Here is a 14,824-nt window from a genome sequence, read left to right on the forward strand (position 1 = left end):
AGCACCCACGTCTGCTGCTCCGGCAGAGCTAGTGCAAGTAACAAGCTGCTTTGGGCTCATGCCAATGTAAAATATTTTATCAATCCAAGAGAATAAGCTGAAATACTCACATCCACTCCAGGGAGGCCAGGTAACCCTGCTTCACCTGCCTTTCCAGGCTTCCCTGGTGCACCTTTCGGCCCCTAAACCAGATTAATAGACAGTCACTGTTAATATAATTACAGAAGCATGCTAAGACCCAATACAAGCTAGATCATGATCAGCTCATTTCTTAAAGTGCTAATTTTATATCCTGCAATGCAGGAAAATGTCTTCAAAATAAATGGATTTGATAATTAATCTACAAGTATGTAAATCTCCAGACACTTATGTGCTTTGGTTCATTTTTCTATAAACCTGGTAATTGTTTGGCACATCTTTCTTCTCATGCAGTTCCATGTACGTGTACTGATCCTCATTGCAGCCCTGAGCGCGCAGTGGGGTCAGGGTGGGTTGCAGCTGGCACAGTTCTGAGGAGACCTAGGACGACTCTAAGATGCCTAGGGAGCTAAAGAGGACCCTGGATGATCTCAGGAATGGGGGCGACATAATGCTAGCATTATCACACGCACCCTCTTCAGTTTTACAGAGCCAGAGTGGAGGATTGAGTCCCGCATGTTTTGCCACCTATAGCAAAGTCTGTCACAATATTTCATTTTGTCACTGAAGCTGCTTTACTCCACATTTTTGTTTGCATATTTTTTCCACTATCGGCCAAATTTCCAAGCTTGATTTTACAGTCCACGTTTGCAGGTAAAACTAAAAGCAGTTGCAGAAGTGTCCTACGCTCATTTTCAAGGTGCAAAAGCTGCATTGGCGTGTGCAAACCAAGCAACCAGAAGGATGCACAAATGACTGTTTGGACACCCAGACAGTAGTGTGCAAACTGGAGGCCAGAGCCGAGTGTACTGTGTAACAGTATAAAAACGCTGCATTTACCTAGCGTTCTCCCTCATGTTGAAAGAGCTGTGAAAACAATGTCTGCAAAAAGTCAAACAACAGTACAAGCCCTTTAGCGCCATTATTCTCATGCTTTATCCCAGATCCTCGGCTCTCCTAACTATGAAACAGGAAAGCATGTTTCTTCTTAAGTCAGTGCTGACTCCATGCTGCCGGTTGTTCTCTTTTGGCATACCAAACATGCAAACAGGAGCTCTGTTGCAGACTGAGAGGAGAAAGGGCAGTTTGTGACCCTTGCTGCTGAAAAACTAGTGATTCACATACATTATTCCTCACAGCAGATTTACAAGCGAGAGAGTAAATTAGTTGTTGATCAGCAAATACTTACTGGTGGGCCAGGTAAACCAGGTGGGCCAGGTTCTCCCTGCAAGAATGAAAAAGACAATGAAACTGAAATCTCTGCCTGTCACAGTTTCTTTGCAGCAGCCACATACATACTCATTAGAGGTCCATTTTTCTCCCCAGGCCCACTTGGAGAATTGCCATGACTTGGGATGACCTGCATGTTAAAGGGTCTGCCTGTGACTTTCTATAGGCTAAGCAATTGATCCTGCCATCCTCTAAAACAGTGGTTCCCAAACTTGGTTCGTGGCTTGTTCAGGGTAAGACCCTGGCGGGCCATGAGATGCTTTGTTTACCTGGAGTGTCTTCAGGTATGGCTGCTCGCAGCTCCCAGTGGCTGCAGTTCGCCATTCCCAGCCAATGCGAGCTGCGGGAAGCTCCCTGATCCAATCTTCCATGTCTCTGAGGGTTGCCAATTTTGGTTTGACATAATCCTGGAGGTTTCATCACATGACATCTTTAATTAAAGATTACGGGATGGTGTCCCTAGCCTCTGTTTGCCAGAAGATGGGTATGGGAGACAGAGGATGGATCACTTGATGATTACCTGTTCTGTTCATTCCCACTGAAGCACGTGGCACTGGCCACTGTCAGAAGACAGGATACTGGGCTAGATGGACCTTTGGTCTGACCCAGTGTGGCTGTTCTTATGTTCTGAAAGATTAATCTTTAATTCCTGGAGACTCCAGGACAATCCTGGAGGGTTGGCAATTCTATCTAGCAAAACCCACATATTCTTCACCAGCAACCTCTGGAGAGAGAGGCGATTCAGTTAACAGTTTTAATTCATGATGAACAGTTTTCAAGTACATAGAAGGTTGTTATGAAGAGGAGGGAGGTAAATTGTTCTCATTAACCTCTGAGGATAGGATAAGAAGCAATGGGCTTAAATTGCAGGAAGAACAGTTTAGGTTGGACATTAGGAAAAACTCCCTAACTATCAGGGTGGTTAAGCACTGGAATAAATTGCCTAGGGAGGTTGTGGAATCTCCATCATTGGAGATTTTTAAGAGCAGGTTAGACAAACACCTGCCAGGGATGGTCTAGATAATGCTTAGTCCTGCCATGAGTGCAGAGGACTGAACTGGATGACTTGTTGAGGTCCCTTCCAGTCCTATGAGTCTATGATTCTGAATTCTGCTCAAACAGCATAATTTATCCCAGACCCTTCCAGGAACAATTTACACTCTGAGCTTCCTCAGAGGTAAAGCAAAGAGGAAGCCGTCTGGCCACGGAAGCTTTTACACATCATTCTGTTGAGCTGGTGATCCAAATGCAAAACCGGACACAAGAGGACATCCTGAGGATTTGTGACACTCTCAAGGGAACATGTGACCATAAACCAGTGGTGAGACAGACTACATGTGTCTGAATGGAATATATTCAAGGGCTCTGTTTCTAGGGTTAATCTTGGGAGGGTGAAGAAGGCACAAGCGAAAAACAACTGATTTCCATCCCTCCCAATTCAATTGCAAAAGTAAGGTAGCTGCCTACTGATAACATTGCACCATGAGGCAATGCTGCTATTTTCAGTGTTGCTGGTGAGCCAGGTTAAAATTACGGCATTGACAACCAGGCACAAAGGTGACAAAAAATCTCCAAACTGGACTTTGAGTTATAGCCTGTACAACAAAGGAGTCACCTCAACTACGGTTGCTGGACCACGCCTCCCCACACCCAACACTATGCTGCATATAAATATTGTTTAAAGATTAGCGTAGGCAATGGACCAAGCAATATGAAGGAATGGGAATTGTCTGAGCTTTATTTCATTTCCTTGGGAGGAATGCTCATCTTCTCTACACACCATGAGGATACGATGACCCATTGGTTTGGGAATCCCAGGGCTCAATCCCCTGCTCTCCCACCATCTTCCTTGAGCAGACCCTTGGTCTTGCTGTGCCTCTGTCTGCAACATGGGGATAAAAGCACCTCCCTCTTATGAGGATAAATGCATTACAAATTGCGAGGTGCAATGGGGCCCATCTCAGTACCTAAAACAGAACCATCAACTGCTGCAGACAAGCCTAGCATTTAATTAATGTAGCTGAAATGAAGAGAAAAATAAGATTTTCTTTATCCTAAAAAACTGCTATTGCATTTCCTTCACCCCACTAGCTATTTTAACATAAAAAATTGCAAAGAAGATGGCCTAATTATAGTAATCTGTGCAGGAAGTGTTATGTATCTGTGACAGGAGATAATACAATCTATATTGCAATGTTTCTTAATAATTTAAGAAAACGTGTTGCCTGTTATGCCCATGAGTTCAACGTGTCTCAGATCTCCTGAGCTGTGCTCTGGGGAGGGGGCATGGATGGCTACCTGCCTCTTTTCTACTAGAGGAGCCAGCCATCCCGGCATAAAGTTAGAGCAGCCTTGTGGTCACGGGAGCACAGCATTTCTCGCGACAGTCCCACCTGCACCCACGCTGGAGTGGGGGGCAGAAACGGGTGGCATAGAACCAGTTATGACACCACCAAGGAATTTTTCTTTTGGAAAGAGAATCCCCAGTCACCCGGAAGCAGCGAGAATATTAACCTTTTTCTCCCCAACTTTGCCTAGAAACCAGTGATGTCTACTTGGGGAAAATTCTTCAGAAAACAATTTAAGGCAGGATTTACTTTCCCAACAAAGTTTCTGCTTCTGTTTTTTAAACAACCTTTCAGTGACCATGATCAAAGAGACCTGTGGGTCATTCCCCTCCAGAAGGCTACCTAGAGATTGTTTCAGGATACTCCAGGTTTAAGTAGTACTAGGTGTATCCTGGGTAAAGTAAGTTCCAGGGCAAAGAGATGGCTGGGGAGGGGGCCTATGGCTGGAATGGAGCAGGCATTAAATAAATAAACTTACGTTGCCTTTTTAATTAATTTTTCTTGTTAATTACACTTGTGGGGGGAGGTGAGAGCTGCAATCTTCCTTAGGAGGAGATGTGGAGACACAGGAGTTGCTACTGAGTAGGGTTAGCGGTGGCCATCTTTACAGTGGGCATTTTGGGTAGGGGAAGTTGTGAAGACAGTAACCAAGGTGGAAGCATTTGAGAAACGACTCTATGTTTACTATGTCTGCAACCATAAAGTTCCTATGCAAATCCCTACGCTTGGACCGGCTGCCCTGTGTCAGTCAGAGTGCAGGGATTTGCATGTTGCACGGTTGTTGCGAGAACACACAGCTTGGAGGGTCAGAAGATAGAGAGAGTCACTGTGCTCTGACTTTCTGAGCAAAGGGCTGCAATGGAATGGCCTCAGCAATATGCCACAGATAGGGGCCCTTAGCCAATCTGGGGAAGAGCTTTTATAATGAAAATGAGGGGGGAAGTTATGTTGGGATGGCAGGTTTTGAATAACAGAATGAACAGCAATGTTTTATACGCTCCCCTAGATTATCACCATCACCCTGCCCCCTTCCCTACAGGCCTCTGTGATAGTGATACATGGCAGCAAGATAGATCATAGCATTAGAGAAAGCCACTCAGGAACAGTTCTCCTGTCTTATGACCTGATCACATGTTGGGATCTGCTACCGTGAACCCCTTTGGGGGTCCCTATTTGATTTCAGGGGAATTCTGCCTGAGCACCGAGGTCTGTGCTAGCATGACCCAGTCAGAATCAGAACCGTGATCAGCATTTATACCTCTGGGGGCAAATTGCGGTCATCCTTCTTAGTGAATTAGAATCAGTTGCTGTCAGTAACGGAATAGTTCTCCCCGGTTTTATATGAGATGGAAGTCCGTTTACTTAGTCTCAGCCACTCTGTATTAAAGTCACACCAGAGGGGAAATGTCTGTTAGAGAACTGACAATGGCTTTGCAACAACTGCATGCTGGAAATAATTCAGAGCCACTCTTTGGTGACTGCTTCAATCACAACACACTCTTTGTATTCTTGGGAGCTAAGCAATTACCTTGTTACAGATCATGGAACATGCAGTGTTTTAAAGAAGATAATTATAGGAGACTTCGATGGGATTGAAAGTGAGAGGCAGAAGTGAAGCAAGGAGCTTTTGGAAAGGGTGCCAAGAGCGTAGGGTTCATTTGAGGTTTATCCAGAGGTGGCCTGAATAATTTAGTTGCATGTTATGTACTGTTCATTGTTTGAGGCCTATGTTAAGCAGTTGCTGCACACTTCTGCAGTGTACATCTGGCCACAAATGCTCTTTAGTAATTCTGCACAGTCATCTCTCTAAAGCCATCTATGCACTGAACGTGGCCAGGATGGTTTTAGAAAACAACAGGAAAAAACAACATGAGGAAATCTTAAAATGCTCAAGAAAAGTTCAGAGCATGCCTTTAAAAATGATCTCACTGGTATAAAAAAAATAAGAAATTATTTCTTTACAGTACTGGCATTTACACAGCTACTCTTTCATGAAAGAAAAACCAGCCTAGATTTCGGACACACCTTCAATAGGTTCCTCTATATTCAGGGCTATAAAAAGGCACAGCCATGTGGGACTACACACCTCACAACGTCTTTTAAGAGAACCCTGGCAAGCGGTACTCCTCCTTAAACCATGCTGGTGCACTCGATGCTAACCACAGAAATCTTGACCCTGATGCTCTGAGTCAATGGGATTCCTGGCAGACTCAATGGGTGGGATGGTATGAGGCTCTGACCCTGAATGACTGATGAGCATTTCTCATTTATTAATATATGACAGCATGTTTCCCTTCTTTTTGCTCCTGCTGCATCCTTGTTTCATTCAGTTAAGGGCAGCCTATGAGAGAAATCCTGCATTCCTTACATGCTCAAAACTCTCACCAACCTCCCTCTGCAAGCCATGAACTAGGACCGCAGGGTTTGGCTCCCCCTAGATTTAACTCAGTTTAATATTATGATCTATCAAGACTAGCTTCAGCTGATTAATTACTCATTATTATTACCTGGCCTCATCCTGCAAGGTGCCAAGTGCCCTCCGAGTTTATTGCCTTCGACAAGCCCCTAAAAATGTGCAACTGGTGCTCAGAGCTTTGCTGGATCAGGCCCACGTTGGATAACGAGGGCCCAGTTTTCATGACTGGCCATTAGTTGGGGATGTCTCCATTTCTGGGTCTCCCACCTGAGACACACTGAACCCGATGCCTCAGAAGTGCTGACCATCTGCAGCTCCCGCTGACTTTGGTCGGAGTTGTGAGCACTCGGGCCAGGGGCGTCTCAGGGTGGAGCCCAGAACAGAGGTTTCCTAGAATTACAGGCCACATTTGAAAGCATGGCCTTTGGTTCCTTGAAGGGAAACCCAGTCCATGTAGGGTGAGGAACAGCATTTTATTTCTTTTCGTTTTAGAACAACTGACATCTTCAAAAACATCTATCTAAGCAGACTCCCGCACTTTGATAACACTGATTTGCCTGCATTGTGACATGATGTGGACAACTTGGAGAGCATCCAGAAAAGAGCCACAAAAATTACAAGAACTTAGAAAACAAAGGTTGAAAAAAAATTGGGCATGTTTAGTCAAGAGAAAAGACGACGGAGGTCGGGGGACCTGATAACCCTCTTCAAATATGTAAAAGGCTGTTTTAAAGGTGGCTATCAGTTGTTCTCCACGTCAGCCAGCGGAAGGATAAGAAATAATTGGCTTAATCTTCAGCAAGGAAGATTTAGGTTAGCTATTAGAGAAAACTTTCTAATTATAATGACTTAAGCACTGGAACAGGTTATCTAGGGAAGCTGGTTGTTTTTAAGAGCAGGTTGGAAACATATCTGTCAGGGATGGACTAGATCTACTGAATTCCTGCCTCAGCTTTGGGGGCCCGGAATAGATGACCTCCTGATGTTCCTTCCAGACCTATATTTCTATGATTCTATGGTATCTTTGGATTATTAAAATCAAAGGACACTAACTTCTGTTTATGTGGAAAATTGTTTAGAGGGAACCCCCCCGTATTTGGAACGTAGGAATTGCCATACTGGATCAGACCAGTCATCCATCTAGCCCAGTATCAGGTCTCTGACAGCAGCCAGTAACACCTGCTTCAGAGGAAGATGAAAGAAACCCAGCGGAAAGCAGTAACAGAACAGCCTGCTTCCAGGAAAAGTTTCTGTCTGAACCCCATTAGTTAGATGATTGTCTATGAACTGAAGCAGCAGGTTTATACCTCTCCTAAAATCTTGGTCTTCTTTTAATCCTTATTATCATCACTCTGGATTTTGTCGTTACCCATAGAAATATCCAATCCTTTTCTGAATCCTGCTAAGCTCTGGCATGCAATGATAACTTGTGGCAATTGGTTCTGCAGGCTAATTGTGTGGAAAAGAACTTCCTTTGCTATCTTTCATTTTAAATTCCCTTGTTCTTCTATTACAAAACTTTAGATAGAAGTTCTACCGACCTACCTTCTCTAAACCATTCATTATTAAAAACTAGGATAAGATTATTTAGGATAATGGTTTCCCTTAGTCTAGTGAACACTTGGAGGGAAATGGCTGCAAAACAATGAGGTTTTCACTGGGGCCAGCCTTGCAAAATGGTCATAAAAAATTACAATCATAGGCATAAAGTCTACTTGTTCACCCGTAACAGGATGCGAAGGAATAAACCTTTTTTTTTAGCTCTCTCATCCAAAATAAACAGACTTGCATGGGGGGGGGAATATAATTTTGAAAGGCTGCTTTTAAGGCCCCATGCTGACACTCTGACTCCAGTAGCAAAATTACACCATGAGTAGCTCAAGGAGTAAGATGCTAGTCAACATGAATGAAGGGATCAGAATCTGATCCTTAGTTTTTGAGATATTAATAGTCTCCTTGAGATCACCTGAAATGATTTTAATCCACTATGATAGATGTGGAAGACAAGACTGTCTTTATCCAGTGGGTATAAATTTCATTTAATTTCAGCTAAAATTTCAACTAAAAGAAATAGGACAAGATTTTTTCCTTCACTAAATTCTGCAGTAGCTGAGATGCTGACCCTGCAGTCTTGGGGAAGGGTTAATAATAAGGAATTAACCACCACAGAAGTATTCCCATAGATTTAATTTGCCTCTTGCTACAAACTAGGGACATTTAAATTCCAAGTGGAATCAATGGGCCAGATTCTGATTTCCATCAGAGTGGTGTAAATCCGGGGTAATTCCATTGAAGACAGTGTAGCTATAGTGGTGTCAAGCCAGCGTGAATGAGATCACCATCCAGCATGATGTATTTAATTCAGCTTTCTAGGGCCTCTCCGGAGAGCCAGGTGCTTGACACGTTTTAAAACACAGAATTGTCTAACAGTATAAAATACACAGTATTGCGCTGAGCGTGCAATAAGAACACCCGGTACAGTAACTGCTGCGCTAAACCCACCACTGTCCTCCACCCTTTAACCTGCATCCTTTGCAGATACCAGAGAGAAAGCGTTGCAGAATGCCAGGAAGATTAACAAATCCTTGTTGTACACACCAGCTTTGTCATAAACTCCCACTTGGCACTGAGGGCTTGATCCTGCAAGGCACTGAGCAACTCCTAGGCATGCAGTACCTCCAGACATAACTCAGCCTCTGCAGTTTCCTTGCCTACGGCAAATGGGCTGTTCGTTCGGTCCCTCTGAAGTGCTGCGCAAATGCCTGGAGCTTCTCTCTGGACAATAGGAGGACTAGAAGAATTCCTCTCTGAAATGTACCCTCCCCTTGCTCCACCCCATCTCCCTCCCCCAGCTCAGCCTGCCGCCTGCTGCTCAGCACTCACATCTATGCCTTCCTTGCCAGGTGGTCCAGGGAGTCCTCGTGGTCCAGGAGGGCCTCGTGGTCCTGCTCTCTGGGAGGGATGGGGAGAGAGAACGGAAGAAAAAACACACACAGTAGGTCACAGATCACAGCACGACTCCAGCTCCCCCTTGCTCTGCCACTTCTCTGTCCACGACAGGCTTAGAGGGAGCAAGGATCTTTCCAGGCTTATTTGCTAAGAATCTGAGCACATCCTTGGTGCTTACGTGAGACCCAATCCATCCCTGTTCAGAAGGGGTGGTTGATTGAATGGGAAGCTTACAGTGAATCATATCTGCCCATGCTTCACGAGTGGCTCTGAAACTGGTCCTAGTCACTTAGTTTAGAAACAGGCACAATCCCTCGGGGGAGCGAATTGAGTCATCTTAACAGGAGTTGGTTCCCCCCCCCCAACTCATCTTTCAGAGTAGACACAGAGAAAAGGAAAAGCTAAATTAGAGTAATCTGTGCATGCGGTTGCTATTAAAAGTGACATTCACATTCCGTATACTAGCAGTCGGCAGAAGAGATGGAGGTACATAATGTCTTCAGGGGAAAGTATGAAGGAAGGCACAGCTAAAGGGCTGAGACTTGAGTAATTGCCCATCTGAGCTAGACAGTGTGTGGAGGTTTAGCTCTTAGGGGTGTGGGAGAAGTGGGGATCCTATAAAGGTCTGCTTTGTGGAAAGAGCTCCAGAGAGTACCTGCAATGCAGCTTCAGGGAACAAAGGTTTCATTGTGGAACTAGTTCTGCTCACAGCAGTTGAGGGTCAGCTCAGAATTCCTGAGCCAAGCTGCAAAAATTCCTTCATTAATGCAATGAAAAATCCTCCCCCAGAGAATTTTCCTGAGCAATACACATTGGAAAGTTAACACCACTACAGGGACATTTGCCACGAATACATGTAGCTTCACCTGAATGAATAAGGATTAAATGTGTTTGTTCCTAAACATGTCTCAAAAACAGATCAACTTGCGGGGGGAGGAGGAGGAAGAAAAACCCTGAATGGGATGAAGAGGTGGAGCATCGGGGATTTTTATTTAGTGGGCAACTTTGTCCTTTCTAGTAAAACAAAAATATTTTTTCCCAAATCACCATTTTCTTCTCCTTTTCCTGAGGCTTTTCCAACATGGCTATAAACCAAACTATTAGGAGAATTCTTTTACACAAAAGTTAGAGTGGCAATTTCCATAATCACAGGACATGAACTAAACCCCTAACAGTAAACACTTCTGCTCTCACCGCTAGGCACCTAGCAAGGAATATACTCTCTCAGTTTTAGACATTAAACTTTCGATTTTAAATGAACAGCAATAATCTGGCCTGCTGTCATATGGTGCACATTTAATCCTGCTGCTTTGAGACCCTCTGATCTTTATGTATTTTTTCCATCAGTAGCTGGGATTTTTGGCCATTACAAGTAAAGGCACATTCTTACCTGAGCTGAGGATGTGGCTACTAGTTGAAAAAGAAAGAGCAGCCCAAGAGCTGAGAATCCAGCCATGGTCTCCACGCTCTGCCTCTCTTCAGCTCTTTAGTGAAACTAGTCCTTCTCTTCTCCTGGTTCCAATGGATCTCTCCTTCACCGCTCAGATCTCAGCTCCCAAATGAGCCCCTCCGTCTCCAGATAAACCTGAGTCTCCAGCTGGAGGGGGCAGAGCTCAGAAGCACAGGCAGGCGAGAGGGGCTGAGCTCAGAGAGAGACCAGGTTTCAGGGGGGGAAGGTGGGGAAAGGAGGAGGGGGGCCAAACTGCAGAGTGGCACATTCAGTTATGAAAGGAGGCACACATTCACCACACCGACAGACAGCTCAAGCCAACAGCAAACAGGGAGGGAACCTTTTTAAGAGAGGAAAGGCTGGACTTGCCTTAGCTAAATTGTCACTCAGACAGATAACCCTAAAGAGACAAAATTAAAATCCACCATCCCAAGACACAGACGTTACTTTGGTCTCGTCTAGGCCAGTGAAAAGTAGTTCACAATTCACTACCAACTTAGTACTTGATGGATGGAAGGTAACAAAAATGAAGACTTAATGTTTGTGGATTTTTATTTCTGTGGAATAAATGCAGAGATCACTATAAAGGCATGAGGTCAGTGCAGAGAATAGGGCTAGTATCTTTGCTTCATGAAATGCTTTATCAGCTCCAGATTTGTGTTCACCACCTGTGCTTTTTCTTGGATACTCAGAGCATCTGGTTTATTTTTGTGTGCGCGTGCACTGTATGTGACATTGAAGAGAGCCGGCATAGTGACGAGAAGAGCAAAGAAGAGGAATGTAGGAGAAACCCTGAGAAAGCCACAGAAAGCTGAAAAGATTAAAATAAAACTTGCCTTTGAAATATTTTTACTACAGGCGTGTGACACTGAGAAGATGACAACAATCCAAAAGTAGGTTATCTGAGATGTGAACACATTAGCAAGGCTTACAATCGGCTCCATGTTTCCCTTTACGTATTAATTCAAGATGATTTCATCCAAAGAAGGGGACAGTCTGTGAAAGTCGGGAAGTAGAGATGCACTGGGGAAAGACACTCATTGCGATCGAGGGGTCAGAGTTGCTTATTATGATGCAACTGCACTCTAGCTCTTTCCCCTTTTCAAATGAGAAGGGTGTGTGTATTCCTGGTGCAGAATGCAAGAGCCTGCCCACCTCTCCTTATTCCATCTGCCTACCAGAAAGTTGGTAGAAAGCACAGAGGAGGGAGCTGGGGACCTAGAGGTGGGGAAGGAGAAATGCAGACTTCTTCAAAAGCCGCGATCGTGCAGATCTCAGAAAGTAGATTCATGGCTTTTCTCTCCGCGCCTGCCCCCCATAAGAATGCACTAGTCTCCTAGCATGACTACTTGCTCTGTTACCCCAGAAAAGAAAGATACAAACATACAGTGACATTTGGCTCTAGTGCGGATGGTGGGGGGGAAAAATCTGTGCTTATTATTACAAATAGAGATGGTATCCCCCCCAACCCAACAAACTATAGCAAAAATGTTGTTTTCATTGTTCCATCAAACCATAATCTCCATTTGGGAAATGAATAGGCAGCAAGGGGCTGTGCTCCCAGTGAAATACACTGATTAGGTAAGCTGCCACGCTATACACCTGCTTCAGCATTTATTTAAGGTGTGGTTCATACACACCTTGCCATAAGCCCATCTGGAGTTGTCAAGAGGCCACCTGGATGGTCACCTCTGTTGCACAGCTCCAAGGACTCTAACCTCTCCCCTTGCTCCATGGTGTTTGTGGGGGGATAGTGCTTAAGGTACAACTATGGGCTGAATGACCTTGTAGCTATGGAGGGAACCCACAGGGAGTTAATACACCTCCAAGCTATACGAGCACCGATGCTGAACCACCTCCATAAGCAATTTATTCCAGGGCTTCACTACCTTGACAGGAAGTTTTTCCTAATGTCCAACCTAAACTGCCATTGCTGCAACTGAAGCCCATTGCTTCGTGTCCCAGCCCATGAAGTTAGAGAACATTTACCTCCCTCTTCCTTGTAACCTTTTATGTGCTTGAAAACATATGTCCCCCCTCAGTCTTCTCTTCTCCTCTCCAGACTAAACAAACCATTTTTTCATCCTTCCTTCATAGGAAGTTTTCTAGACCTTTCATAATTTTTGTTGCTCTTCTCTGGACTTCCACCAATTTGTCCACATCTTTCCTGAAATGTGGCACCCAGAATTGGACACAATACTCCAGTTGAGATCCAATCGGCATGGGGTAAAGCGGAAGAATTACTTCTCATGTCTTGCTTACAATACTCCTGCTAATATATCCCAGAATGTCCCTTTTTTGCAGCAGTGTTACACTATTCACTTGTGTTTAGTGTGTGACAGTTCGCCATTCCCGACCACTGGGAGCTGCGGGTGGCCGTGCTTGCGGATGGTCAATGTAAACAAACTGTCTCACGGCCCACCAGTGGATTACCCTGATGGGCTGCAGCTTGCCCACCACTGATCTACGCTGTTATCTAAATCATTGATGAAGATATTGAACAGAACCAGAACTGATTTCTGCTTTTAAAATGGTTTCTGTGTGTAAAATATATATTCTATTATGCCCATTCCTGTAATAGCTGATGCTAATTACCTTAAAAGTCAATTGACAGGAATGGTACATTATAATAATCTAGAGCGACAGCCATAGAAAGTGGCATTTATCTAGGTATGGCTTCAGTTTCCACTATCATAAGTGAGCACCTTCCAAACACAAACATTTATCTTCACAACAACCCAGGATGGAGGAAAGCATTATCCCCATTTTACAGGTGTGGAACGGAGGCACACAGAGAAAAGCAACCTGCCCCAAAAGCCTGTGATAGTCTGGGAAATGAAGCCAGGTCTTCCTGAACCAGAAGACAATCCTTCCTTTTCCCTTCCCATGGAGCAGTAAAGATTATTATGCAGCATCAGTCAGCATCTGCATAAAAATTTTGTATACATTAATTACACACACTTATTTTGCAAGTTAAATTTACCATGCCACAAGTGAGAAGTAAAGAGATAATATTCCTGTCTTCATGGCAACTAGGAAAACTAATTTCAAGTCCATTAGAAAGAACACTTATAGAAGACAGGCATAGGTGCCAGGCTTCCTATCCTATAGACAGTTGCTTCTGGAGGATTCCTAGTTATGCACAGTTATGTTAGAGAGGACTGCTGATGCAGAAGTTGTATGCTTGGGAGAGCTGAATGAGAAAGAGAGGGGTAAAGTTTGTGTGTGTTTATAAGGAAAGGAACCATGAAAAGGAATGAATTAGGACAGATCTCACTGGATCAGCGAGACCAGAACCAAGTTTAAAATGCAGTAGATTACCCATAAAGAAGCTGCAGATCCCTCCCCATCAAGACTTTTTCAGATGTGCAACAGCCTGCAAGTTCCTCAAAACAGCCTCACAAGTGAGAACTTGGTAAAACACTCTTCTTCCTCCTCCTCTACATGTGAAAAATTAACACCCACAACTGGTTTGCATTAAAATCATAGTTTAATATACATTATACTGAGATCTCATTTAAAACTTGTTACATACATACAAGATACGCAAAGTGGGCCATGTATGAACACATCTAGTGAGAACTTTGTTACTTAAATAAAAAGACAGCTATAAAACTTTACAAAGACTTTCATAAAAAGCAATTTTTTCCCTGTGTTCTCTAAACACTGAAGGTCTTTAGTTAGTTTTACTGAATATTTAAACACAATTTGTTTTTCTTCTAGAGAAAAAGTACTTTAACAAATGGGTTTTTAAGGCCTTTACTGTGTATTACTATAAGCATATAAGCCCTGACTTCAACAAGACTACATGCATGCTTAGAGTTACACATGTGTGTAAATGCCAGGCTGGATCAGGGCATATAAGTTTTGAGCAGGCACGTCACAGATTAAATTCCAGAAGTGTTAAAGATTCTTTGCTTAACAGCTGGAGAGCGTTTTCCTCTACATGTTCTGATAGGATGGCTGACCTAACCTGCAGCAATGCTCTACAAAAACCAAATGGTATTTAAAAAACAAAAATAGAACCAGAGTTTAAGTGAACATCAAGTCCACTCTTTTCAGCAGCTGCCTTTCTTCCTTCTGCTTGGTGAAGCAGGTCCACTGCAGTAAATACCTTAATATTTTCTCCTACATATAGCATTACACTGTATGATGCTCCTTTATGCCAGCTGAATTCCGTACAAGGCTGATGTGCACATTATGAACATTAAGTGCAAGTTAGATAGTAGTAACAATAGATATTAAACACATTAGTGCTGGTCAGTAGGTGGCAGGGGCTGACAAGAGATTATT

At 43.8% G+C, this 14,824-nt stretch overlaps 1 protein-coding gene across 1 annotated transcript in view; it reads right to left on the reverse strand.

Moving 5' to 3' along the window:
* COL9A3 (collagen type IX alpha 3 chain) overlaps positions 1-10,769 on the reverse strand; it is a 72,354-nt gene extending 61,585 nt beyond the window's left edge. Inside the window, exons 1-4 of the mRNA XM_073309113.1 lie at positions 10,472-10,769; positions 9,016-9,084; positions 1,328-1,363; positions 111-182 (exon numbers count right to left, since the gene is read on the reverse strand). Coding sequence (XP_073165214.1) covers positions 111-182; positions 1,328-1,363; positions 9,016-9,084; positions 10,472-10,537 — 243 coding nt within the window. The 5' untranslated portion in view covers positions 10,538-10,769. The remainder of the gene's footprint in view (positions 1-110; positions 183-1,327; positions 1,364-9,015; positions 9,085-10,471) is intronic.
* Positions 10,770-14,824: the final 4,055 nt, after the last annotated feature.

Source organism: Lepidochelys kempii, chromosome 13, assembly GCF_965140265.1.
Source record: "Lepidochelys kempii isolate rLepKem1 chromosome 13, rLepKem1.hap2, whole genome shotgun sequence".
NCBI classification, from domain to species: Eukaryota; Metazoa; Chordata; order Testudines; family Cheloniidae; genus Lepidochelys; species Lepidochelys kempii.